We start from the raw sequence: 22510 nt of genomic DNA, 5'->3' as shown, positions 1-22510 counted from the left end.
CGACATTTCACACCTCGTTGACCGACCCATCTAAATATGATTCTAGGTCCACTAGGTATACCTTAGTGACACTATTCGGGGTCGGGTCTTCGGCTCCACGCGTATGAGTTTGTCCTTCGGAGAACCGTTTGAACAGCAACACAGCGCCCTCCCCCACATTCCGACTCAATATGTAGCCAAGGTTAGCGGCATTACAGCACACCGTCCAGTTCACAGACGCAGCATATATGCCATATCATATGATTTCTCGAATCGCGGCTTCGACATTGAAATCAAGCAGCTCGAGCATCAGACTCAAAAATTGCCCAATATGCCGAATCAAGTGAAAGACTTACACAAGGTCGACGAGAAGTCATTCCCTTACATTTTCGAACAAAATGCCACCGTAACTCTCAAGGCCGGCGACGGTCTCGTACGCTGCAACATTTACCGCCCAAAGTCGGCAGGGGCCCAGTTCCAGTACTTGTTCACCTACGGCCCTTACGGAAAAAGATATTCCCTATAAAAGAGTACTATCCCCCTTGGTTTCCCCAGGGTCCCTAATTTTTGTGAAACTGACCCTGAGCCCAGCTTCCCCCCCGAAATTCCTTCGCCGAGGTCAATGAAGAACAAAAAGTCAGAGCACTCAACCTGGGAGACGCCAGACCCCGGCTACTGAGACGCGCAACGGCTATGCCGTCGTTCGTGCCGAAGAGCGTGGCCTCGGCCAGTCGACCGGCCTGCTGGACACCATGTCGCGAGGCACGAGCGAAGCCTTTCTTCGACGTTGTTGAGTGGGCCGCTGATCAGTCGTGGTCAAACGGCAAAGTTGGACTCCTTGGTATCAGCTACTACGCTGGAAGCCAATGGCGGCGTGGCGGCACGCCGGCCCAAGGGCCTTGCGGCCATTGTGCCCTGGGAAGGCATGTCGGATTACTATCGCGACCGCTGCCGTCATGGCGGCATTCTGTCAAACGCTTTTATCAAGTTCTGGTGGAACCGCCAGGTCATCACGAACCAGTATGGTCGGCCAGGCCGCAGCGCAAGAAACTGGGGCCCGGACACCATTGAGGGTGATCTCGAAGAGGAGGAACTCGCCGCGAACAGGTGTGATCAGACAACAGACAACCGCGATAACAAATTCCGAGACGATCCTTACTACGCCTCGAAGGAGTACGACATGGGCGATATTGAGGTCCCTCTGTTATCGGTGGGCAACTGGGGCGGCATCTTGTTGCACCTCCGCGGCAACATTGAGGGATATCTCCATGCTGGGTCGAAACTCAAGTACCTGCGCATGATCACCGGCCGTCATGATCTTCCCTTCTACTACAAGGAAGAGATCGAGGTCCAACGAAGCTTTCTCGACGCTTTCCTCAAGGGAGAGGACCGCGTTGGCTGGTCTGAGCCGGGCAAGGTCTCACCTGTCACGCTGGTACTGCGCAAAGGCGATGCTGGCTTCAATGATGCTGAAAAGGAAAAGAGCTTCCCTCGTCGTGAGGAGCAAGCGTGGCCAATCGCACGTACAGAGTACATGCAGTTCCACCTGACGCCGGATCTCGGCTTAACGCCCGATGCAGTGCATGAGTCCCTAAGCGATAGGGCAAAACTGTCATATCGTGCCCTTGGGTCACTAGATGATCAGCAGGTCCTTCAGTTTGTAACACTGCCCTTTGAGGCGGAAACGGAAGTCACGGGTCACGTTACGGCTCATCTCAACGTCTCTGTTACTCCGGATCCATCTGGCCCGACACCAAGCGATATTGATCTTTTCGTGACCCTGCGCCACATAGGGCCGAATGGACAGGAGATCTACTACACGGGCACCGCTGGCGACCCCGTGCCCCTGACCAAGGGCTGGTTGCGCGTCAGTCTGCGAAAGATCAACAAGGAGCACGCGAAGCACCGTGAATGGCTGCCTCACCGCGACTATACCAGCAAGGATGTTTTGCCTGTCATCCAGGGAGAAGTCTACACTGTTGATGTCGAGATCTGGCCGACCAATGTGGTTGTCGAGAAGGGAGGCAAACTCGTTTTTGAGGTTTCGTCCGGTGATACACAGGGATCTGGAATCTTCACGCATGACGACCCGTCTGACAGGTGAGTGGCTCGCGAGTTGCGTTCGAGTGATTCAATATTTGCTAATACGAGTTGAGCAGGTCACCCGAGAAGCTGCAGGGTACGAATCACGTCCATTTTGGGCCTGGATATCAGAACTACGTTACTTTGCCAATTATTCCCCAGAAATAGACTTCAATAGAACTTGATATAAGCGTGTTACTCTTTTTTGCAACAGTATCTTCAAAGCTTTAGTTTCCTTTTGTTGAGCGAGACCAAAGATTCTTCAATGCACCTATTTGACTGACCACGCCTAAGATATTCGACAGCATCCTTCTGCCTGGAGAGACGTACAGTGTTGAATAGTCAAAATATGAAATCAACTTGAGAGAAAGCTTCTTACAATATATTACTATGAAAATGCAAAAAACAGCAAACGAGATATATGCTACGTATAGTATCACGATTTATGCCACAGCCAGTGTCTTTGGCCAGCTCCCAAACGTAAACTGACTATTACACATGTTGGTAAGCTCCCAAGTCTCAGCCTTGAGCTCACCAAAACACCCCTCGTCATCCTCATCGCCTACAGCTCCAGCCACAAACATGGCAGCCATGAAATGGTCGTCTGTAGCGTGCGCGTCCCTGTACATGGGATGCTTCATTAGTCGCGTCATGGCTCTCCGTAGTCGGGGCCCAGAATTGTTCTTGACGACATCCTCCACGGCCTGTCGGAATTCGAGTGCCCATGGCTCGGGGGCGCGCGTCTGGGCGAAGTTGTCAGAGTAGCGCAACATGGGAGCCCAGTGGTTCCTGTAGAGGTTGTGAACAGCGCCGCCGGAGCCGATGATGAGGTAACCTTCCGCACGGAGGGGCCGCAGAGCTTCGCCGACGCGAACATGGTAGTGAGGGTCGAAGCGCGCGTTCATGGAGATGAGCGTCGTCGGTGGGCAGCCGTCAGGAAACATGCGAATGAGAATCAGATAAGTGTCGTGAATCCAGTCAAACTTTGGGTTACCACTGGCGTCGAATCCAGCCGCACGGAGGATGTTGACGCAGCGCTCAGATGTTTTGATGTCGGGCACAAGCTTGTAGTCCACGTACTTGGATGGGTGAACGTAGGCAACTGGTGATTTGGAAGGGTCCGGATTTGTGGCAACCTCCACCTTGTCTCCGAGAGCATCCCAGTGTGCACCCTGGAAATAATCAGTCAAGAGTCGCAATCAGTACATTGTGGGTGAACAAACCATCATGATGACGCCTTTGATTTTATTCGCAATAGCGGCATCGCCGGCGCGTTTCCAGTAGGTGGCAGCCTCGGATTCCTCGCCCAGCATCATGGTAGAGCCATGGGAGAAGAAGTGTACGGGCGTTAGTGGAGCTGTTAGGCAACATTAGCACGTGCTTTTACATGATATTCTACCAATGTGAATAGTTACTCATGATTGAAGATGACCAAATGACAGGGGTGGACAAATGACCAAAAACAGATGATTGGGATTTGATGCGTTGGACTTGAACACTTGAGTTTCTCACCGAGCGCATGCGGTCACTGAGTCTATGGATATGGTCTAGGAAGCGCAGTCTTGCCCACCAAAGGTCAGATCGGGATGTGGAGGGGACTAGCTGGCCGCCGCCCGGCCCGGAAGGCTGGGGTAACTGAGCCGAATGTGCGGGGGCGGGGCTTAGGTTAGATCCAAATACCGATCACGACCAGAGCAGGTCTTTCACGGGATTGGTGGCGAGCATGGTATCCCCCCATGTTCTCCGCGTGATGCCTCTCCTGATCTCAGGTCCCTTGATACTAGTGCGGAACACGCCTGGCATTAAACACAACGTCTTGTCGGCCCCTCTCTCCACCTCCCGGCGCCTTCCGAGCACAAGACTTGATCTTGAATACATGTAGGACATCTAGCAAATCAACATGCTGTGGCAGAGCCGGGTTCAAGCTGAGCACTTGAGAAGACTCGTTCTTCTTTCTCCAGTCGAATTCTCCAGTTGAGCCAAGCTTCATTGGCCAATACTACGTACGCATTACAGAACTGAGTTCGTGGCCCAGGCCAATTTGCCTCACGATGGAGCAACCAGAAACCGTTTCACCTCTGAACATCGTCATTGTTGGAGCAGGTTGGTGAATTGTGAATTTCTAATCAAGATCCTCGCTAAATTTGCTGGCAGGCATTGGTGGGCTTACAGCAGCCCTGGGTCTGCGCCAGCAGGGTCACAAAGTGACGGTAAGACTGCGGTTGAGAGTTGCAGGATCATGGTGAAGCTGACTTTGAAACCAAGCTTCTAGAACGCTCAGGCTTGAATTCTGAAGTTGGCGCCGCGATTCATCTTGCCCCAAACTGCCATGGCATTCTCAAGCAATTCGGTGTGTTTCCTGAGAAGTTCGGGGCCAATCCAATCAGAGGTGTAGGTGTCCTCAGGCAATATCCCCAGGAGCCATGTCTTTATTGACCGTTCTGAAGATCGCGGACTATGATTTTATTGGCAATCAGAGGGTCCGCGTGGATCTCAGGAAACCCCTATCCATCTGGCAACATGTATGTTCAAGACCACACCTGGTATCTTCTATGAAACATCCTGACAGCATGTACTCAAGTCTTGGATGCTCGCACATCGGGTCCGCCTCCACGAAGAGCTGAAAAAAGTGGCGACTTCAACTTCCCTGCCCGGTCGACCTGCCGAAATCCGCACTAACTGTTCCGTCGCCGATGTCGACCCCACGGCCGGTACAGTGACACTTGAGGACGGATCCGTCGTGTCAGGCGATCTTCTCATTGGTGCCGATGGTGTTAGCGTAAGGCCCATTTACATGCAGAAAACTGAGAGCTGCGGCTAACATGAGAATGATTTAACAGTCAGTCACTCGATCCATCGTCGCAGGCCCATCTCTCAAGCCTTTTGGTTCGGGAAAGAGCGCCTTCAGATTCATGATACCGCGATCAACACTCCAGGAGAATCCCGAAACGCGAGACCTGGTTGCCGAGGATGGCTATCTGACCATGTGGGTTGGCGACGACAGACGTCTTGTCATGTACCCAACCTTGAACAACACGGTCATGAACTTTGTTGGCATTCACCCTAGCGAGCTCACATCAGGGCAGGGCAAAGGTCAACATATTCCGCGCAAGATCCGCAACCCACACATTGCTGACTGTTGGCAGGATGGAGTCGTAGTGGCAGCAAGGAACGCCTGCTAGAAGTATACGGCGGTTTCGCTCCTGTTGTGCTGTCTATTCTACGGGAGGTGGAGGAATCGGAGCTGAAGGTCTGGACGCTGCTAGACATGGATCGTATTCCAACGTGGTTCAAGGGCAAGCTAGCGCTTCTCGGTGACGCAGCACATCCATTCTTGCCTCATCAGGGCCAAGGAGGTAAGTTTTATCGTTATTGAGTCAGCATGAAAGGTCGCTAATACATTACAGGTGCCATGGCCATCGAAGATGCGGCTGCACTTGCTGCCCTTCTCCCTTCAGGAACAACTGTCAATGAACTTCCTGAGAGGCTAGCTTTGTACGAAAAGATCAGAGATACCAGGGCCCACAAGATCCAAAACTTCACGAGATCGGCCGGAGAGGATTTGACTGACGCCAATCGGAAGAATTTCAACAGTAAGACTGAACCTTGTGCTTCTGTGACCCCAAAAAGCACGCCACAATACAGCTTCGCTTACATCTAGAAACAGTGATGGAGTTTATCAACTACAACTTTGGCCACGATGAGTGGCACAACTCGAGGAGAGTCCTCCAAGAACACCTTTGGTCTCGCAATGGGCCGAGCTTCCAACGAGGGCCCGTTTCCTTCGGACCCATGCCGAGCCCGAGACAGCGCCACGATGGCACCCCTCAACCCCCTGGCGGCTCCACGACGGTTCATAACATTCGCTTCAGCACATCTGCTACGTATCTCAAGACGCTCTTCCCGACTCCGGCTTTTAGCTTCGTCAGCCCCGGTACGCTTGCTGAGGCCAGTCTTGTGACGCTCGAGTTTCGTGACTTGTCGTGGCTCGGGGGTCGCGGATATAACGTCTGCGGCTTCTTCATCCACGGCGTGCAGTACGAGAAGGAGTCGGGCAATTGCGTTGTCGGTTCCTTCATGGTTGTCATGTTCGAGGGGGCTGCTGATCCTCTTGTCACAGGAAGAGAAGAACTCGGCGTGCCAAAGATCTTCTGCAACATTGATGTCGCCCGGAAGGAAAGGGGCGTGCTTGTAAAGTGTAGCTGGGATGGCAATGTTTTCATCGAGATTGATCTCGGCGCAGGGTCTACGACGAACGGAGCCACAACGAATGGCGTCTCAAAGCCCGAAGATCAAGATGCGCAGACTCCGACAAACGGGGCTTCGCAGCCGGTTCAAGACGCACCAACTTGGTTCTGGTACCGTTGCGTGCCTTCAGTGGGCAAGAAGGGTGTTGCAGATGCTGAGTATCTCGTCACCCAGACGCATGAATCAGCACCGGAGCCCAGCTCGCTCGATGTGGCGGCAAAGAAGACGTGGCATGAATCGACCATGAAATTTGATAGAGGAACATGGAAGACGCTACCTACGCTTCATCATGTGGCTTCGACGCTGGCAGATATGCCCGTCTATGGAATCATTGCCAGCGACACTACGGAACGGGAGGGTATCGAAAGCTTTTCCACTGTATCTCGGTTCGATGAGAGCCCTTAGTTCTGAGAAGTCCTTTTATCTATTATACCTGTCAATATGAGCAAACTCGGTCAGCCCTGTTGCATACAAGATGAATCCAAAAAGTAGTTGGATGATCGGAACAGATGGGCTTGATTCATTGCTCTCGTCAGCTATAGCTACCATCATGATGCTCAGAGGCATTTCACACCAGCTACAAATTCCATGCATGCAGCCAAAAGAAGAAAGATTGGCCCTCTAGATGACATTGCCCTTCACCTGCTTCATGGTCCTCACATCCGTGTTCCTCCAAATGGCCACACCAACAACGGCAAGCACCCAGACCGCTGTACCTCCGGTCAACATCATCGACTGCGCATCGGCGTACGCCTTCTGAATGGCGATACGGGTTGGCGTTCCATCCGGGTACATGAGCTGCGCCTCGAGCATGGCGTAAATGTTGAATAGTTCCGGCTGCGCCTCAAGGGGGAGGTACTCAGCAAGCTTGACAGGAAAAACGTTCTGCCAAATGGTTCCGGCGACGGTGAGGCCCACGGCACCACCGACGGCCGAGAACATTGACAGGACGGCCATGACGACAGCGACGTTCTGGTGGTTCGACGCCGAGACGGCGGCGATCTGCGGCGTGATGAGCATGATGCCACCGGCGGCCGACAAAAATACCTGGGACATAATGATAAGGCCGAGGTTGGATGACTTAGCATCCCGGAAGTGGATCATGAGGCCCATGAAGAGCACATACACGGGAATGGCACCGTAAAGCGTAATGGCCTTGAAGCGTCCCGTGTACCGAATGGCCACGCCGGTGGCAATGGAGAACAGACTGCCGCCGAGACCGTAGATCTGGTAGACGTAGCTGGCCTTGGTCACGCTCAGGTCGTGGACAACCATGAGGTACGAGGTGAAGAAGCTGTTCCAGCAGAAGAAGCTGATGAACAACGTGGTGCCGAGCACACATGCGCCGACCATGTTACGGTCGAGAAGCAGTGAGTAAGGGATGAATGTGACGGGAGCCAGGAACTTCTCCCACAACGCGAAAAGCACGACGAGGAGCACGCCAAAGACCAACAGGCAGATGATCAGAGGCGAGCGCCATTGCAGGGGCTGGAAGCCGTAGAGGTTGAAAGACAGCAGGAACATGGACAAGCCAACCGTGAGCAGGAGAAGGCCGACAGCGTCGAATTCGCGTGCATAATAAAGAACGGATGTAATAGGCGATCGCTTCTCCTTTTCCGAAACGATGACTCCCTGCTTCTTGGCCTTGGAGAGGTTGACGAGCAGCAGGGCAAGCAGGGGCGCACAGATGACGGGCACGATAATGGAGAACATGCCATAGGCCCAGCGCCAGCCAGGGCCATTGAGGAAGCCTTCCGAGATGGGACCTCCTAGCCAGATGGTTATAATATTGGGTGATGCCGTCAGGGCCGTCATGAGCGCACGGTTGCGCAGGGACGAGGTATCGGCGACGATGATGTTGACGGTGTAGAGTAGCGAGTTGGTTCCGACGGTCCAGAAAACCTGTGCCGCCGCGTACATCTCGACGCTGTTGGTTGCTGCCATCATGATGAGGCCAATTGTTGTGATGACGAGCGAAACGGCGTAGCCTTGCGGGCGGCCAAAGACGTCAAGGACCTTGGCAATCGTGAGGATGCAGACTCCTCCTGCCACCGTGCTGATGATTCCAACGGTCGGTGTCAGCGAGTGAAGCTGGAAGGCCGAGGTGACGAAGGGTGTCAGTGATGCCGATGACATTTGCTGCATCAGCATGACAAAGTACACGATCCAGATCAAGACATAGGCGATGATCAGAGTCGTCTTGGACCAGACCGTGGCGATGGCTTCGACATTGCGAACACCGGCTTGAGCCTCCTTGTCGATGGTCTCTTCTTGTTGCTGCGAGGAATCGCGGTCGTGCTCTAGATCCCGAATCTTCGCCTCTTGCTCCTTACTGCCAACGTGCAATGGCACGTCGGGGTGTCGAGGTTCTGCCATGACTGTGGAAGGCGGGAGAAACACAAAAGCGTTGCGTTGCTTGTGATTGAAAGACAATAGGCAAGATGGAAGGATCGTCAATAGAAAATTAAAGTCACTGGAAAGAGTTATATTTTCCTGCCATGCGCCGCACCTGCTTTTGATAGCCCACCTAGGTAAGGGATGTAGCCAAGGGTATCGCAAATAATCTTGCTCAGCTGTTGGTCCGGCTTATCTTGTGGTGGAAACCAAGTGATCAATGTGGCAAGGACCTTTGCTTCTTTTCCACAATTTGAGAAAGTTATCGGCACATCCACCTACATCAGTGTCCCACGCCGAAGAAACAGACCCTTCGCCGTTGTATCGCAAGGGGGGAGGGGTGTAAGTGTCAAAGCTGTGAAGCCTGACCTTCTTTCAAGCACTTCCACTGCGAGCTGGTCAGCGCAGCCAATGATAACTAGCTCGATTCACCTCAAAAAAGCCAGGGTCTCGATGCCGCAACAGGATAGCGTGTTGTTTGGGATGGCGACTGAGAAACAGGACAGGGATCACAGGTAAGCGAGAAGGGTCCCCATTATGAATATGCGCAAGTTTATTCCTAACCCGCTCACACACCCGCCTCAACGGGCGACGGTCTATTGGTCTAGATCCACGGCCCGCATGATCCTCCCGAGCCAAGTCTGCTTCGCAACTATAGCGGCGTGGATAAGCGGCACCTCAGGATTGTCCATGCCATCAAACAAGTGGAACGCGCCCGGCCATATGTGCAACTCGCAGGTTGATCCGCAACGCCACATGTTCATGGCGTAGAGGACGGCTGGGTCACGGAACACCTCGCATTCAGCGGCGTCGATATAGGTCGGCGGGAGGTTCGCCAAGTCGACGGCGCGGGACGGCGCCTGATACGGCGTCACTCTGTCGGTGGCCCGATCATCACCGAGCGCATGCGTCCACGCCATCCGGTTCGACACGCCAGACCAGGGACTGCCGTATTCGAATTGTTGATCCGACACGCTGGCGCAGCGGTCGTCGAGCATGGGCGACAGCAGCATCTGCGCCTTGACAGGAGTCGCTAGGGACTTCCTATCGCGGGCCATGAGGCAGATGGCTGCCGCGAGGGCCGCGCCACCAGACACACCCAGCACGATTATGCCGGCCGCGTCGAGGCCCAGGCTGGTTGCGTGCTGAGACAACCACACGAGCCCTGCATGGCAGTCTTCTGCAGGCCCGGGTGCGCGGGTCTCTGGGGCAAGTCGATACTCAACGGACGCAAATGCGCACTCGACATCCTTGAGGAGACCCAAGAGTTCGGTCACGGCGCTGAAACGGTCGCCAGCGACCATGCCGCCGCCGTGAATATGGTACACGACCGGCAGATTGGGGGAAGTTGGTTGCTTGGGTCTGAAGATGGATAGAATCACATCATTTCCATCGGGACCTGGGACGTGATGTTCGATGTGCTCCAAGTGCGGTGCGCTCTGCACAACTGTGTCTGCATTGTATACAAATGCTGTCGCTTCGTTTTCCTCACTGCTGACGGTTGTGCCTCTCATCAAGTCGAGATCTAGCTCCTCAGGAAGGAGAAAGAAGTCCACGAGGGACGTAAGGGTCGGATCGATAATCGGACGGGGACCCTTGATCCTGTCATCAAGCTGTGCAGCTTGTGAGTAAGGGAACGGATACGTCTTTGATGACGGCTGAGCCATGCTTGACCCGATTTGCTTGTGTCACTGGAGGAGGAAGGGTGTGTGTGATCTTGGTACTCAGGTGTTGGTTGGTTGCCAAGTCGAAGGAGCAACAGGGATGTTTCACGAGAAGGACCAGGATGCTTGGTGTTCATTCCTTCGATTCGTCTGCCTCACCGAGAAGTCATGAAAAAAGTGAGTGAAGGAGGCTAGTGCTAAGTAGAGTTGTGTTGCGGTCTTTTGAGCAAGTTTCTGGCGATCTCTCTCGCGTTGGGGGGGACCCTGGCCTCGCTCATGCAGTTGTAATGCAGGCTGACCCCGTCAATGTCCGCTCGGATCGAGGATACCAATCTCAGCGTGGAATGCACAACTATTGGATCTGGTTCTGCCAATCTATTCCCACGTGCAGACTCGCGCGATCCAAATGAGACAACCACCACCACCTACATCTTGGCTCTCCTGCAGGAGAGGCTCTTTTCGCTTGACACTGACCCGACTTGGTGGAAGCCCATCACGGTGTGTTGAGTAGCTGGAATATCATATGGGTCACAAAAAAAGCTCATTCTGGAGGTATTTGTCTTTGATGTTTGTAATCAAGCCTTTCCGAAAAAGCCGCGAACCCCCTCGCGCAACTTGTTAATGACATCTTGTCCTACAACACCCTCCTGCCAGCTGAACCCCACTGACAGTGAGCCATCTCCGCCGGTGGCGATGCTGACTGTGATGGCAGCACCCGAGGCGACGGCGCTCCGGCTGAGCAGAACTCGACCAATCTCCCATGTGCTTTCGGCGTTTTCGGGAACAGATCCGCTGACAGGAACAAGCAGTCCGACATTGGTCACTTCGAGCGCCGCATCCCTGGGCTGCCCAAGAAGGGAATTGAAAATGACAGACACGTCCTCAATACCCTTGAAAGGCGCAACGGCGGTGTAGGGCTCACCGGTCGGGGAGACGTTGGCGAGATAGTCGGCTATGCCTGCTGACACGGCTTGTGCCGCATCCCACTCGACTGCCGAGTCGGGGCGGCCGCCGGGCCGCGCAATCTGTACCTTCGTGGCGTCGAAATAGGTCCCAATGGCGCCATTTGCTTCCCCTCGGGGAAGGCTGAGCCATGGACGCAGGCTGACCGGTATAATGCAAGTGATGGCCTCGGTCGTGGGGGGCAGGATCCCGAAAAGAGCCGTGGCGATGATGGAAGTCAGACCCGATGTCACCGAAACGCTCTTGTCCTTGCAAACGCGGAAAAAAGCCTGCGATGTGCTCGGTGAGAAGTGGAGAGATGACCAGCGTGACTCGCAGGGGGCATGAATGGGGCCGCCTGTCCACTGCTTGAGCCCTGGTGCGGGAGGCGCGGAGGGAGTAGGATTGATGGGCAAAGGATGTAGCTCTTCCAGTGGCGGTAAGATTGAGATGTCTTCAACTGGCACGACGGTTCCTTCGCCTTCTGTTCCGGCCTCGTCAGTAGCGGACAAAGAAGCGGTCTCGAGAGCCGCACGGAAAGCATTGTGGAACACCATTCCGGAGACGCCGTCGCCAATAGCATGGTGGTAGATGAAAGAGGCTGTGAACTCCTTCGACGGCCCTGGGGCTTCCAGAATGATCAGTCTCCAAAAGGGTAAGCTGCCATAGTCTGCCTTGAAGCTGGTGTTGTGCTGTTTTTCCAGGATAGTGTCCAGCTCCTCATCACTTCCATCCGCGGAAGCGGCCGCAAGCGGCTTGGTTCGCTTCAGAAAGATGATGCTCCGTGTCAGATCGATACTAGGAAGAGAGGCGAAGTAGGTATCAACAGCATCCTCATTGACGGGAAGTGCGAACAAGATGCGATTCTTCTGTACCACATCACGCGTCGCAGCGAAGATGACGCGGCGAAGATCGAAAGCCGCCGCGTGAGATCCTGACGGTTTGTAATGGGGCCGATAAGCCGACATTATTGAAAAATCCCAAGTGATGACAGGCTGCTGAGACTTGCTCGAGTTTGCCTTCGTGCAAGTGGTATTGTCAGCCATCCGCAGACAAGAAGTTGAACCCGGAAGTGAAAAACGGTGTTGGTAGTTACCCAGGGGACGCAATTTTGCGAGAAGAAGAGGATTCGACATCCTTATGACGCCAGATTACAGTCTGGAAACGAGATTGGAGGTTGAGTTATCTCGAGAATGTGTGAGTATTGACTGATCTAGTCACGGCTCTGAAAAAGGAAGGCCAGTTTACTTCGCGATACTCATTACGACTCAGCCTTCTACCACGAAGTGACCCGGAATAAGAGCAAGTAAATAAGCTCGCAGTGGAGACGATATCCAGGGTATGTTCTTCATCCAAAACGGCAGGTCGGTGATCCTGGCACGTACATGGGCGCACCGGATCACACCGCAAGACCAAGCACATGCATGACCCCCAAAGTGTCGTCAGCCTCTTCTTCTCCCGAACCACCCCCCTCCTCCTGATTGTCCACGAGCCCGGGCGCACAGCCAGGTCGCCAACCTTCCTAGGCTCAGTCAGATCGTCCTGGGCGTGAAATCGCCTCGAACATGCTCAAGGCTCGGAGGGGACCGCGGTCCAAACCCTGTGGGGCTAGCGGACACTTGCGCATGTTGAGTACGCACGTTGAGTAAGTAAGCGCAGGTTCGCCTCCCATCCTGAAGGCGTCGAGGCATCACAAGAGAAGCGCACCATGAGCATCCTTCAGTTCGCCCCCTGTCTTGTTGTCCTTGTCGACAAGGCTTTTGGTGGCGCCCCTACCATCAGCACGGCGCTCGTTAGAGCTGTTAATTGCGTTTTAAGTAGACAGGCCTTTGGCTCTCTTCCATACCCTTTCTCTACACTGCTTCGCCGTTCACATCTTGCGTGCCTTCCTCGTCTCGCATTCTCATAAACTTTCACTCCCACCAAGATTCCCTCCGCCTCATGACTTTCTCTGAGGTATCTTGCCCTAACCTGCGGTGAGAAAGGTTATCTGTGTCCTCACTAGGGTCCATCGCGGTGCCTCTCACCTTGCAACCTAGCCCCAGCTTTTCTGCTCGACCGTCCATCATCCTGCCGCCAACAGCACGTTGACATTGCATCGCCGCCAATCGACACTGCATTTCAACCCAGACAATCATTTCTTGTGTTGGTCCTTCAATCAAAGTTACGCAGGGACCCATACACCCCCCACCGCCCACATGGCAGCGATCCGAACGACTAATGCCGCTGCTCACGGCCCCCTCTCCTGCCTGGACGGTGCCGTGTCTTCAGCAAACACCCTGTTTGCTGATCAGGAACAGCATGTCAAGGATACATCTCGACTAATCCTGGATATCATTTCTGAGCATGCGCTTAACAAATTCGACAACACGCAGGAGTCACTAGAGAAGCGTGAGATCAACTTCTTGTCGGTCATTGCCCGATTCGTCGCGGCACAGCAGCCAGTCAAGACATGTCTTCCTGCGTTCCCGTTTAAATCAGCCAATAAGGTATATAAAGTACTCGGTAATCTGCCTGATAAGGCTGAGGAATTGGCTCTCGGCCGGTTGAATTCCATGTGCGTCCAGATTCGGAACGTGTATTCACCCGGCGCCAGCGTCACCATCATCTCAGACGGCATCACATACAACGGTAATTATGATTTGTCCGTGATTGATCAATACCACCAGCTAAATTTTGCTGCAGATCTGCTATGTATCTCGGATCAAGATACTTGGGCCTATGGACAGGCTCTGCGAAAAATGTCCATCCAGAAAAGATTTGACAATGTCGACTTTTGCCGGATCGGTGATTTGCTCGATTCCCCGATGCCTAAGGATATGAGAGACATCGTCTACATTGCCAACTGCACAAACTTCCGTCGCATGCTCCTCAATGAGCATGGCAGGGAAGATCTCAACATTGACGATGAGATTGCCTCAAATCCAGACACCAAGCTCACATATCTCGGATACAAGAGATTCCTAGAGTCGGATCTGAAACACATCTTTCCACGTGGAACCGAGCGAACTTCAAACAGTTACAAGAGAGACTGCAAATACCTGGCAAAGCAGATGCTGATACGAGGATATGTATGTTCTGTCCGCCTCGTGCGCCTGTCATTGCGATGACTTACTTTCGTGTAGGCTTTTGCTGGAGCTGTCAAAAACAAGTTCCCGAATCATCTCCGTCTTTCCATTCACGAATCTGTTGCAGGGGACAAGATTTCCATCAGCCTCCTCAGCACGAAAACTGGTTTCACGACCCCATGGCACTGCACCGTTGCTCAGCTAGCAGACGGCCAGTGGGTAAGCGCTCCCATGGGCGAGTTTAGTAAGGACAAGCGGTTGAAGGTTGTCTATGAGGACGGCCGCCCGAGTCACTTTGAAGAACAACCGCTAGAGAAGGGCTCCGAGGGCATCACCGAGGCTACGGCGGACTACCTCCGACAAGCCAGGCCACTGAGCGTCTACGAGTACCTAAGTGGTGCTTCAACGCCCTCCACAATCGCCTCCTCGGACTCTGCCTCTGTCAAGCGATCATCTTTCTACTCGCAATCAGAACTTTCAGAAGGCAATACCCAGGCGACGCCCGCAACAGACTCTCCTCCAAGTCTCGCTTCGAGTCCCGTAGAGAAGCCGAGTGGCGTTTCGCTGTCGCGGGAGCCTGATCGTGATGACACGCCGTATGGCAGACGACTGATTCCGCAGATTATGGATAGCCTTGCCGTCGTCGAGCCTGAGCGGGTTGTGTTCTCCCTAACAAAGCTTTCTGCCGAGTCTCTTGAATTCCGTGATGTTTCCGCCCAACTTTTCACTCAAGCCGTTGACAAGCTGGCGTGGTGGATTCACGCACAAGTTGGAGATACTGAGCAGATTCAGCCTGTGGGTTACATTGGACCGCGTAAGTTTATGATATCCCATCTCTGGACGCGATTTGAAATTGACGGGCTTGATTAGACGACCTGAGACACGTTCTCCTGACTTACGCCTGTGTCAAGACCGGTTACACAGTAAGTGACAGGTTTCTAGGCTAATTTTGGGGGGCCATGGATAGGTCGGAAAGAAGCTGACGCCTATTCTCTGACAGGCACTCTTCCTATCTCCTAAGAACAATACAGAGGGAGCTTTGGCAGTCCTCGAGGCTACAAAGTGCAACATCTGGGCTTCCGCTGGAGATGCGGCTACTATCCCTCTCGTCAAGGACGTGCTCCAACAGCGACCAATGAAGATCCTACAGCTCCCACTGCTCGACGACCTACTCAGCACAACACCTACTGAACCATTTCCCTACACCAAGACATTTGAAGAAGCTAAGAACGATCCATTCTGTTTTCTGCATACTTCTGGAACAACCGGAGTGCCCAAGCCTATCCCATGGTCGCATAGTCTCGTTGGCACAATGGACGCTGTGCGGCTGCTGCCGCCAGTAGACGACCCTGATTTTGACCTCGCTCCCTGGACATCCAACTGGAAGTCGGGTGACAGGATCTACTCGTCATTTCCCATGAGCCACGGAGCAGGGGTTATCATGGACATCATGATGCCAGCCCTCTTCAACCTACACTGCGTCTTGGGTCCTGTGGGCGTGCTCCCCAATATCAACCTCGTGGAGAAATTAGCCGTGACTGCAAGCATTGACATTTGGAGCATGGTGCCATCTCTCGTCGACGAGCTTGGCGAGACACCTGAAGTATTGGCAAAATTCCAGCCGTCCAAGTTCATCTGCGCGTCTGGAGGTCCCGTCAGCCCCGTCAGCGCAGGAAAGGTCAATGAAGTGATCAGAGTGCTGAACCTTACGGGCACGACTGAAGGCCTATTCATCGGCAACCTCGTGACGGAGAGGGAAGACTGGTTCTGGTTCTGCTTCCATCCGTCGTCAGGCTTCGAGTTCAAACAGATTGACGACGACACCTATGAGCACTGGGTTCATCGGAACGATTCCTGGCCCCTTATGCAAGGCATCTTCCATACTTTCCCAGACAAGGACTCGATCAACTTTAAGGACTTGTACAGAAGACATCCGAGCAAGCCAAATCTTTGGGCCTTCAAAGGACGGAGCGATGACCTCGTTGTGCTGTCCAACGGCTACAAGATTTCGCCTCTGGAAACTGAGGCTTTCGTTACTACACACCCTGCCATCAACGGATGTCTTGTTTTCGGAACCGCAAAGCCTCAGGCTGGTCTACTTATCGAACTCAAGGACCCGTCGCACAAGCCCGATTCGCTACTCGATAGCATCTGGGAAACAGTCAAGAAGGCAAACTCCATGTCGCTTCACAAAAACCAGCTGCACAAGGACTTTGTGACCTTTTCCGACCCTGACAAACCCTTCATTCGCACCGACAAGGGCACGATCAAGAGACCCGCCACCATTGCTCTGTATAGCGAGTACATCGAACGATTCTACAGCTCACGAAGTGAAGATGTTGAGGTGAACATCCACGTTGACTTAGCCTCGATCGATTCCGTCCAGGACTGTCTCCGTGAGATTTTGGCTTCATCTCTACCTGAAGGCAGCGAAGTACCCCCTGAAACGGATCTGTTTGCTCTCGGCCTGGACTCTCTGGGTGTCTTCGCAGCGGTCAAGACCATTCGTGCAGCTACAGGGCTCGGAGAGAAGATTGCTCCCCGCCACGTGTATGCCAACCCTACAATTAAGGGCCTCTCAGAGACCGTATTGAAGCTGTCAGAGGAGAAGAGAGCCAAGGAGAAGGCTTCAGAGCATGCACCTGTCAACCAGAACAACGTCAAGCTGAACAACTTGATCGCTCAGCATAAGGCACGACAAACCTTTGGCCTTAACGCCTTTGATTATGTCAACCCCAACCATGGCATGGGTCTCATGTTCTATTTCCCGCTTCGTGAGGGGGCCGACTTTGAGCGAGTCTTCCAGAATCTCCAAGCGGGCCTCAACCGCACTTTTGATATGATTCCCGGCCTCAGTGGGAAGATGATGCACTGCTCGGAGCAGGTGATCGGCTACACAAAGGGAGACCTCTGCGTCACGATGCCCCCCCTTTCGAAGGCAACGTCGGTCCACAATCGTCTCGTTTACAAGGACCTCTCTGGAGTTCTTCCGTCTTACAAGAAAATGCAAGAGGCAGGCTTTGCCCCGTCACTCTGTCAAGACGACGTTGTCCTCAGGGACGATCCGTTTCCGAAGTTTCCCGCCAACATTTTCGTTGGTCAGGCGAATTTCGTGACGGGCGGTTGCATTCTGGCAGTCGACCTAAATCACTGCTGCCTCGACGGCCTCGGTGTCATGGTCGCCATCAAGGCTTGGGCCGAGAACTGTAGATTCCTCCAGGGCGACGAATCTGCAACATGCGAATGGTTTGATCCTGAGAGCTTCAACCACAGCCTGCCAGAGATCATTCACGAGCAAGAAGGCTGGGTCCGTCCTCTAGAGGAAATTGACCCCGGAACCTGGAATTTCCTGCCTTTCTTCCCGCCAGAGGCCGATAGTAACACTCCAGCTCCTGTCACTAGGACAGAGTGGACTCTGCCACCCAGGCCGGAATTCCCGCTGCACAACGTCTGGCCTTTGCCACGCGCCGAGAGATGCCTTAAGACGACACTATTCGTCATCACGCCCGAGAAGCTCAACAGCATGAAGCAAGAGGTCCTTGCCGATCCAGCGGCCAAGGGTGTTATCACATCCATCAGCGACATTGTGCAAGCCTTCTTCTGGCGTGCCGCCATCAGGGCGCGATACCGCGTAGCCAAGGAGATCCGCAAGGAGTCCTTCTCGGACAGTGACCTGTCAATCCTTGAGCTGCCAACAGACGGCCGCCCATTCTTCTCGTCAATGTTGCCGTCAACCTACATGGGCAGCCTCCTTGTGCTCAGCCGATCGACAATGCCCGTCGAGACGCTTTGCGCGCCCGAGACGAGCGTCGGTCAGGTGGCGTATTTTCTGCGCCAGGCCGCCGCGCGCATCACGCCCTCGGTCGTCCATGATGCGCTGACAATCCTGCAATCGCTGCCGGATCACAGCAGATTCTCGACGGCGAACATGGGCCTTGAGCACATGAACGCCATGATCTCCAACATGATGCTTTTCCCCGCTAGCGAGATTAACTTTGGTGACGCCTTCTTCGGAAACGAGGGCTCGCCCGAGTCGATGAGGCCGCTGATTGAGCGCGGCAATGGGCGCTTCCGGTTCCTGGTCGTCTTCCCGCTGCGCAAGGACGGTGGCGTAGAGCTTGTTTTGGGGACGCACCCGGAGGAGCTGGACATGTTCATGACGGATGACGATTTCACGAAGTACGCCGAGCTTGTAGATACCTGTTGCTAGATGTTTTTTTATACAAGTAGGCGCGTTTCCTACCATCTATTTCAGGCAAGGAATCGCAATGAGATATCTTTATCGTTTTGACGCAGCATCTCATTCTTCCCGTGATAAATCATCGCATATGCGACAGACAGGCAGGCAAGTGTTTAGTACTGATTTGCCTCCCGTGCGCGTATCGAATGACACGAGTAAGCACGCCATGTATGCTCTTCCTAAAGGATGCAGACCCCTGGATTTACACCTCATTGTAACCCCCACTCGATGATTCTCCAGGGGTTGCACAGGCGGCCGCAGATGCAGGTCTCAGACCCTCCTAAATGGGTTAGTTTTACTACAGTGCTTAGCATACAAGCGGAAGGCCAGCAGGGCACTCACTGGTGATCCTCCACAGTGAGCACGTTTTGCGTACGTGAGAAGGTTACCAGTGAGCAGGTTACAGCCACTTGCACAAAACCCGTACCCTCCCACATTCCGCCCTTTAGGATGCCATGTGCAGTCCTCGTTTTATTTTGCAGCGCTCGATGTGTTCAAGCAAGGTCGTATTTTCTAATGACATGCTGTTTTGTCTAGAAGCCAATCGACTGACACCCTTATCATTTCAGAAGGGAACCTGGCCACCCAGTTGAATGCAACCAACCGGAGCAGACCATGAAGCCCCAAGTTGAGAGCCATGTCAGCGCTGGCAGCAGATCAGACGATGACGAGAACCTCAGTCTCCTCAGCCATGAGTCGCACGAATCCAACATTGCCGAAGATGCAGCTCTACACACCCCAGACGACCGTATTGAGGACGACCCTTCTGTGGACCCTCAGCCAGGTGTCCAGAACATTGAGGCCGTCGCAATGACATGGACGACTGGCGCTCTCATCACTGTCTACGTGATGATCTGGCTCACCCACTTTGTCGAGGGTGTCGTCGCAGGCTCGACCATGATCCTCACGCCTTATGTCACGTCGGCATTCGCCATGCATTCGCTAACCCCGACGGTCGGCATTCTGAGCAGCGTCGTCGGCGGCGTCACAAATCTCACCTTAGCCAAGATCCTGGACGTGTTCGGACGCCCTCACGGCTTTCTATTCTGCATCATGCTGGCCACTCTTGGACTCATCATGATGACCGCCTGCAACAACATTGAGATGTATGCTGTGGCCCAGGTTCTGGGCACTGTAGGCAATAACGGCATTCTGTATAGCTTGATGGTCTTCGTAGCCGATACTTCTTCACTGCGGAACCGAGGCTTGTTGCAGGCCATTGTCAGCTCGCCAAACATCATTACATGCTTCGCAGCCGGACCGATCGCGTCAAAATTCCTTGAGGGGCCGGGTTGGCGCTGGGCTTTCGGCGTTTCTACGATCATGGTGCCCGCCATCACGCTCCCGCTGTTCGGTGTCCTCTGGAACAACCATCTCAAGGCGAAGAAGCAGGGTCTCGTCGTGAAGAACGGCGCCGACGACGAGGACCGCACGTTCTGGGAGGGCTTCCGTTACTACTGCGAGCAGTTCGATGCCGTGGGCCTCATCCTGCTCTCCTCCGGCGTCGCCCTCTTTCTGCTGCCGTTCAACCTCTACACCGTGCAGGGTTGGAGTCCTGCTGTCATCCTGTGCATGCTCGGCGCCGGCATCAGTCTGACGGCCGGCTTTGTCGTCTGGGAGCGGCGGTACGCCTCGATGACGCTGATCCCTTACGCGCTGCTCGTCGACGGCACCGTCGCCGGCGCGTGCCTCCTGTCGGCGACGCTCTTCCTGAGCTACTTTGTCTGGAACAGCTTCTTCAGCTCGTACCTGCAGGTGGTCAACGATCTCAGCGTCGAGAATGCGAGCTACGTGGTGCAGAGCTACACCGTCTGCTCCGTTCTCTGCGGCATCGGCGTCGGCGCCCTGATCCACTACACGGGCCGCTTCCGTCCCATCTGCCTACACGTCGGCATCCCGCTTAGCGCCGCCGGCTCGGGGCTCATGCTGTACCTGTGCAGCGTCGGCGCTGCCGTGGCGCCCATTGTCCTGTGCCAGATCCTCATCTCCGTCGCCGCTGCCACCATTATGGTCTGCGACGAGCTCGCCATCCTCGCCGCCGCCTCCCACCAGCACGTCGCCATCTGCCTCGCCGTTCTCGGCATGTTTGGCAACATTGGCGGCGCAATTGGCCTGACGGCCGCGTCGGCCATTTGGCAGGACGTCTTCCCGCAGAGGCTCGAGGCGTATCTCCCCCGCGCCGAGCTGCCAAACCTCGAACGCATTTACGCCAACATTTCCACGCAGCTGTCGTATCCGGGTTGGGTCTGACGCACGCATCGCCATCCAGCACGCCTACCAGGACAGCCTGCCAGGATGTTGCTGTGCACGGGCATGTGGTGGTGTCTGTGCTGTGTGATGTGAGGATATAATGTCATCAGCATCAGATTACAATAGAGCCAACTCCCCGAATTGCCTAGACAGCCGATCATGCGCATCCCGCCGCGTCACATTGACGCCAAACATACTCTCTCTTTTCTAGAACCAGGTCAATGCTACCCAAGCATGGTACGTACAAGTGTCGCCCTCCCAAAAACGCCAGATACTTGAGTCAGTTGCTCATAAATGCACGACACGATCACCCAGTCTCAAAGAGCAAGACCCAATGCACCCATGCCGAGGGCCATTGATAAGACCAAACGCGGCCTCGCCCACCCTTCCGCAGAGGAATCGGTCTCGGTGGCCGCAGCAGTGCTCTCGTTCGACGCCATGTCGACATCTGACGCATCCGCCATGACCCTTGCCTTGACAAAGTTCAACGCCGAGCTCCCGTACTTGTAAGCATAGTTCTGGTGCGTCAAGTCGCTGCTACCCTTGGAGCAGTAGGGGTCCCTTTCGTCGCAGTAGGACTGGATCCTCTCGGCGTAGGTGGCGCACACGAAGCCCTGCTCCCGTGCCGCAAACTTATTCATGTCAGCTTTGTGCTCTTCGTACCAAAAAGAGAGACAGAGAAGGGAAAGAGATGGATGGAGAGATGGCGCCAAGGAAACGGGAGGGACGTACGCCACCGAGCTTAGCTGATCCGACGCTATAGGGTGAAGGGCTGAAGAATCGTGGGTTGCCCATCCACAGTGTCGCAACGACTTTCTCGCCCATCTCGGGAGACATGGGGATCATGTCGGTGATGAGACTCGGGGGATCGGGTCCGCCGCACATGGCATCGTCGATGATTTGGGCGCCCTGCGAATTCACGGCTTGTCAGCGCCTTCGTCTCAGGTATATACCCGCGCTTCGTAATTCCTTACCATGGAGTACCCTACGAGCACAAGCTTGGTCTCTGGGCACCTTGTCATGACGGCTTGCGTTTGATTCAGTAGGGCCCTGAGTCCCGCCGTCACGCTCCGCCCATATGCATCACCACCTTCAGCCGGGTAATCGATAGCCTCAGCCGTCGAAGAGGGAAATTGGTCCAACAAGAGCTGGACGATACCCTGTGTAGAGCCAAAGCCCGCTGGCGCTGTCGGTTCTCGCGCGCCCAAGATGTGAATCTGTGGGCACGAGTTGCTGTCGCCACTCTGCCTTGTATCAAGACTCCCAGCCACAGCACCAGCGACAAAGTATGGTAACGCCAAGATGGACTTCATGCTGAGAAAAGTATATCCCACGCGAAAACGTACGATCGTGAGGTACAGAATTGATCGACTGGTACCGAGGCCAGGAACGAGCGGCTGGTTCGCCTTTCTTTAAGGGATGTATTATGCTCCCAATACGACCCTGAAAGAGGGGAGGTCCTAAGAATTTGGTGCTCGGACGTCTGGTCGAAGTGCTGGGCGCGCGATGTCAGGCAGGGGTGAACAGGGGTTATGAGAGGCCTTTCCAGGTTGGCGGGGCCTACCATGCTGCAGAGGTTGCGATGCGGGCTGATAGTCACTGGATCAGGACAGTAATTCGGCCAGTTGACCAGATTTTGTCCA

General features: G+C 54.3%; 9 protein-coding genes across 9 annotated transcripts; 4 read left to right on the top strand and 5 right to left on the bottom strand.

The window, feature by feature from the left end:
• Nucleotides 1-904: 904 nt before the first annotated feature.
• On the top strand, nt 905-2229 carry VDBG_02613 (X-Pro dipeptidyl-peptidase protein; the record flags this gene model as incomplete). Its single annotated transcript, XM_003006428.1, has 2 exons — nt 905-2079; nt 2139-2229. The coding sequence occupies 2 exons, from the start codon at nt 905-907 to the stop codon at nt 2227-2229; spliced, it is 1266 nt and encodes a 421-aa protein (XP_003006474.1).
• Nucleotides 2230-2504: 275 nt separating this feature from the next.
• Nucleotides 2505-3377, bottom strand: VDBG_02612 (aromatic ring-opening dioxygenase family protein; the record flags this gene model as incomplete). Its single annotated transcript, XM_003006427.1, has 2 exons — nt 2505-3233; nt 3285-3377. The coding sequence occupies 2 exons, from the start codon at nt 3375-3377 to the stop codon at nt 2505-2507; spliced, it is 822 nt and encodes a 273-aa protein (XP_003006473.1).
• A 735-nt stretch (nt 3378-4112) lies between these two features.
• VDBG_02611 (FAD binding domain-containing protein) lies at nt 4113-6714 on the top strand (the record flags this gene model as incomplete). The annotated part of the gene is made up of 8 exons (XM_003006426.1): nt 4113-4164; nt 4216-4271; nt 4327-4452; nt 4631-4840; nt 4902-5154; nt 5208-5417; nt 5469-5654; nt 5723-6714. 8 exons carry the CDS (start codon nt 4113-4115, stop codon nt 6712-6714), a joined length of 2085 nt encoding a protein of 694 aa, XP_003006472.1.
• Nucleotides 6715-6930: 216 nt separating this feature from the next.
• VDBG_02610 (siderophore iron transporter mirB) lies at nt 6931-8685 on the bottom strand (the record flags this gene model as incomplete). The annotated part of the gene is made up of 1 exon (XM_003006425.1): nt 6931-8685. The coding sequence occupies one exon, from the start codon at nt 8683-8685 to the stop codon at nt 6931-6933; it is 1755 nt and encodes a 584-aa protein (XP_003006471.1).
• A 614-nt stretch (nt 8686-9299) lies between these two features.
• On the bottom strand, nt 9300-10370 carry VDBG_02609 (alpha/beta hydrolase fold-3 domain-containing protein; the record flags this gene model as incomplete). Its single annotated transcript, XM_003006424.1, has 2 exons — nt 9300-9355; nt 9440-10370. The coding sequence occupies 2 exons, from the start codon at nt 10368-10370 to the stop codon at nt 9300-9302; spliced, it is 987 nt and encodes a 328-aa protein (XP_003006470.1).
• A 572-nt stretch (nt 10371-10942) lies between these two features.
• Nucleotides 10943-12277, bottom strand: VDBG_02608 (conserved hypothetical protein; the record flags this gene model as incomplete). Its single annotated transcript, XM_003006423.1, has 1 exon — nt 10943-12277. The coding sequence occupies one exon, from the start codon at nt 12275-12277 to the stop codon at nt 10943-10945; it is 1335 nt and encodes a 444-aa protein (XP_003006469.1).
• Nucleotides 12278-13507: 1230 nt separating this feature from the next.
• Nucleotides 13508-18587, top strand: VDBG_02607 (transferase family protein; the record flags this gene model as incomplete). Its single annotated transcript, XM_003006422.1, has 7 exons — nt 13508-13940; nt 13995-14277; nt 14329-14380; nt 14435-15191; nt 15248-15300; nt 15378-17684; nt 17907-18587. 7 exons carry the CDS (start codon nt 13508-13510, stop codon nt 18585-18587), a joined length of 4566 nt encoding a protein of 1521 aa, XP_003006468.1.
• Nucleotides 18588-19232: 645 nt separating this feature from the next.
• On the top strand, nt 19233-20867 carry VDBG_02606 (siderophore iron transporter mirB; the record flags this gene model as incomplete). The annotated part of the gene is made up of 1 exon (XM_003006421.1): nt 19233-20867. One exon carries the CDS (start codon nt 19233-19235, stop codon nt 20865-20867), a length of 1635 nt encoding a protein of 544 aa, XP_003006467.1.
• Nucleotides 20868-21184: 317 nt separating this feature from the next.
• On the bottom strand, nt 21185-22180 carry VDBG_02605 (acetylxylan esterase; the record flags this gene model as incomplete). Its single annotated transcript, XM_003006420.1, has 3 exons — nt 21185-21499; nt 21600-21776; nt 21842-22180. The coding sequence occupies 3 exons, from the start codon at nt 22178-22180 to the stop codon at nt 21185-21187; spliced, it is 831 nt and encodes a 276-aa protein (XP_003006466.1).
• Between the last annotated feature and the right edge of the window lie 330 nt (nt 22181-22510).

This window comes from Verticillium alfalfae, genomic scaffold (assembly GCF_000150825.1).
Source record: "Verticillium alfalfae VaMs.102 supercont1.3 genomic scaffold, whole genome shotgun sequence".
NCBI lineage: Eukaryota > Fungi > Ascomycota > Sordariomycetes > Glomerellales > Plectosphaerellaceae > Verticillium > Verticillium alfalfae.
The sequence above is the reverse complement of the archived record's forward strand: the minus strand, read 5'-3'. Positions and strand labels throughout refer to the sequence as shown.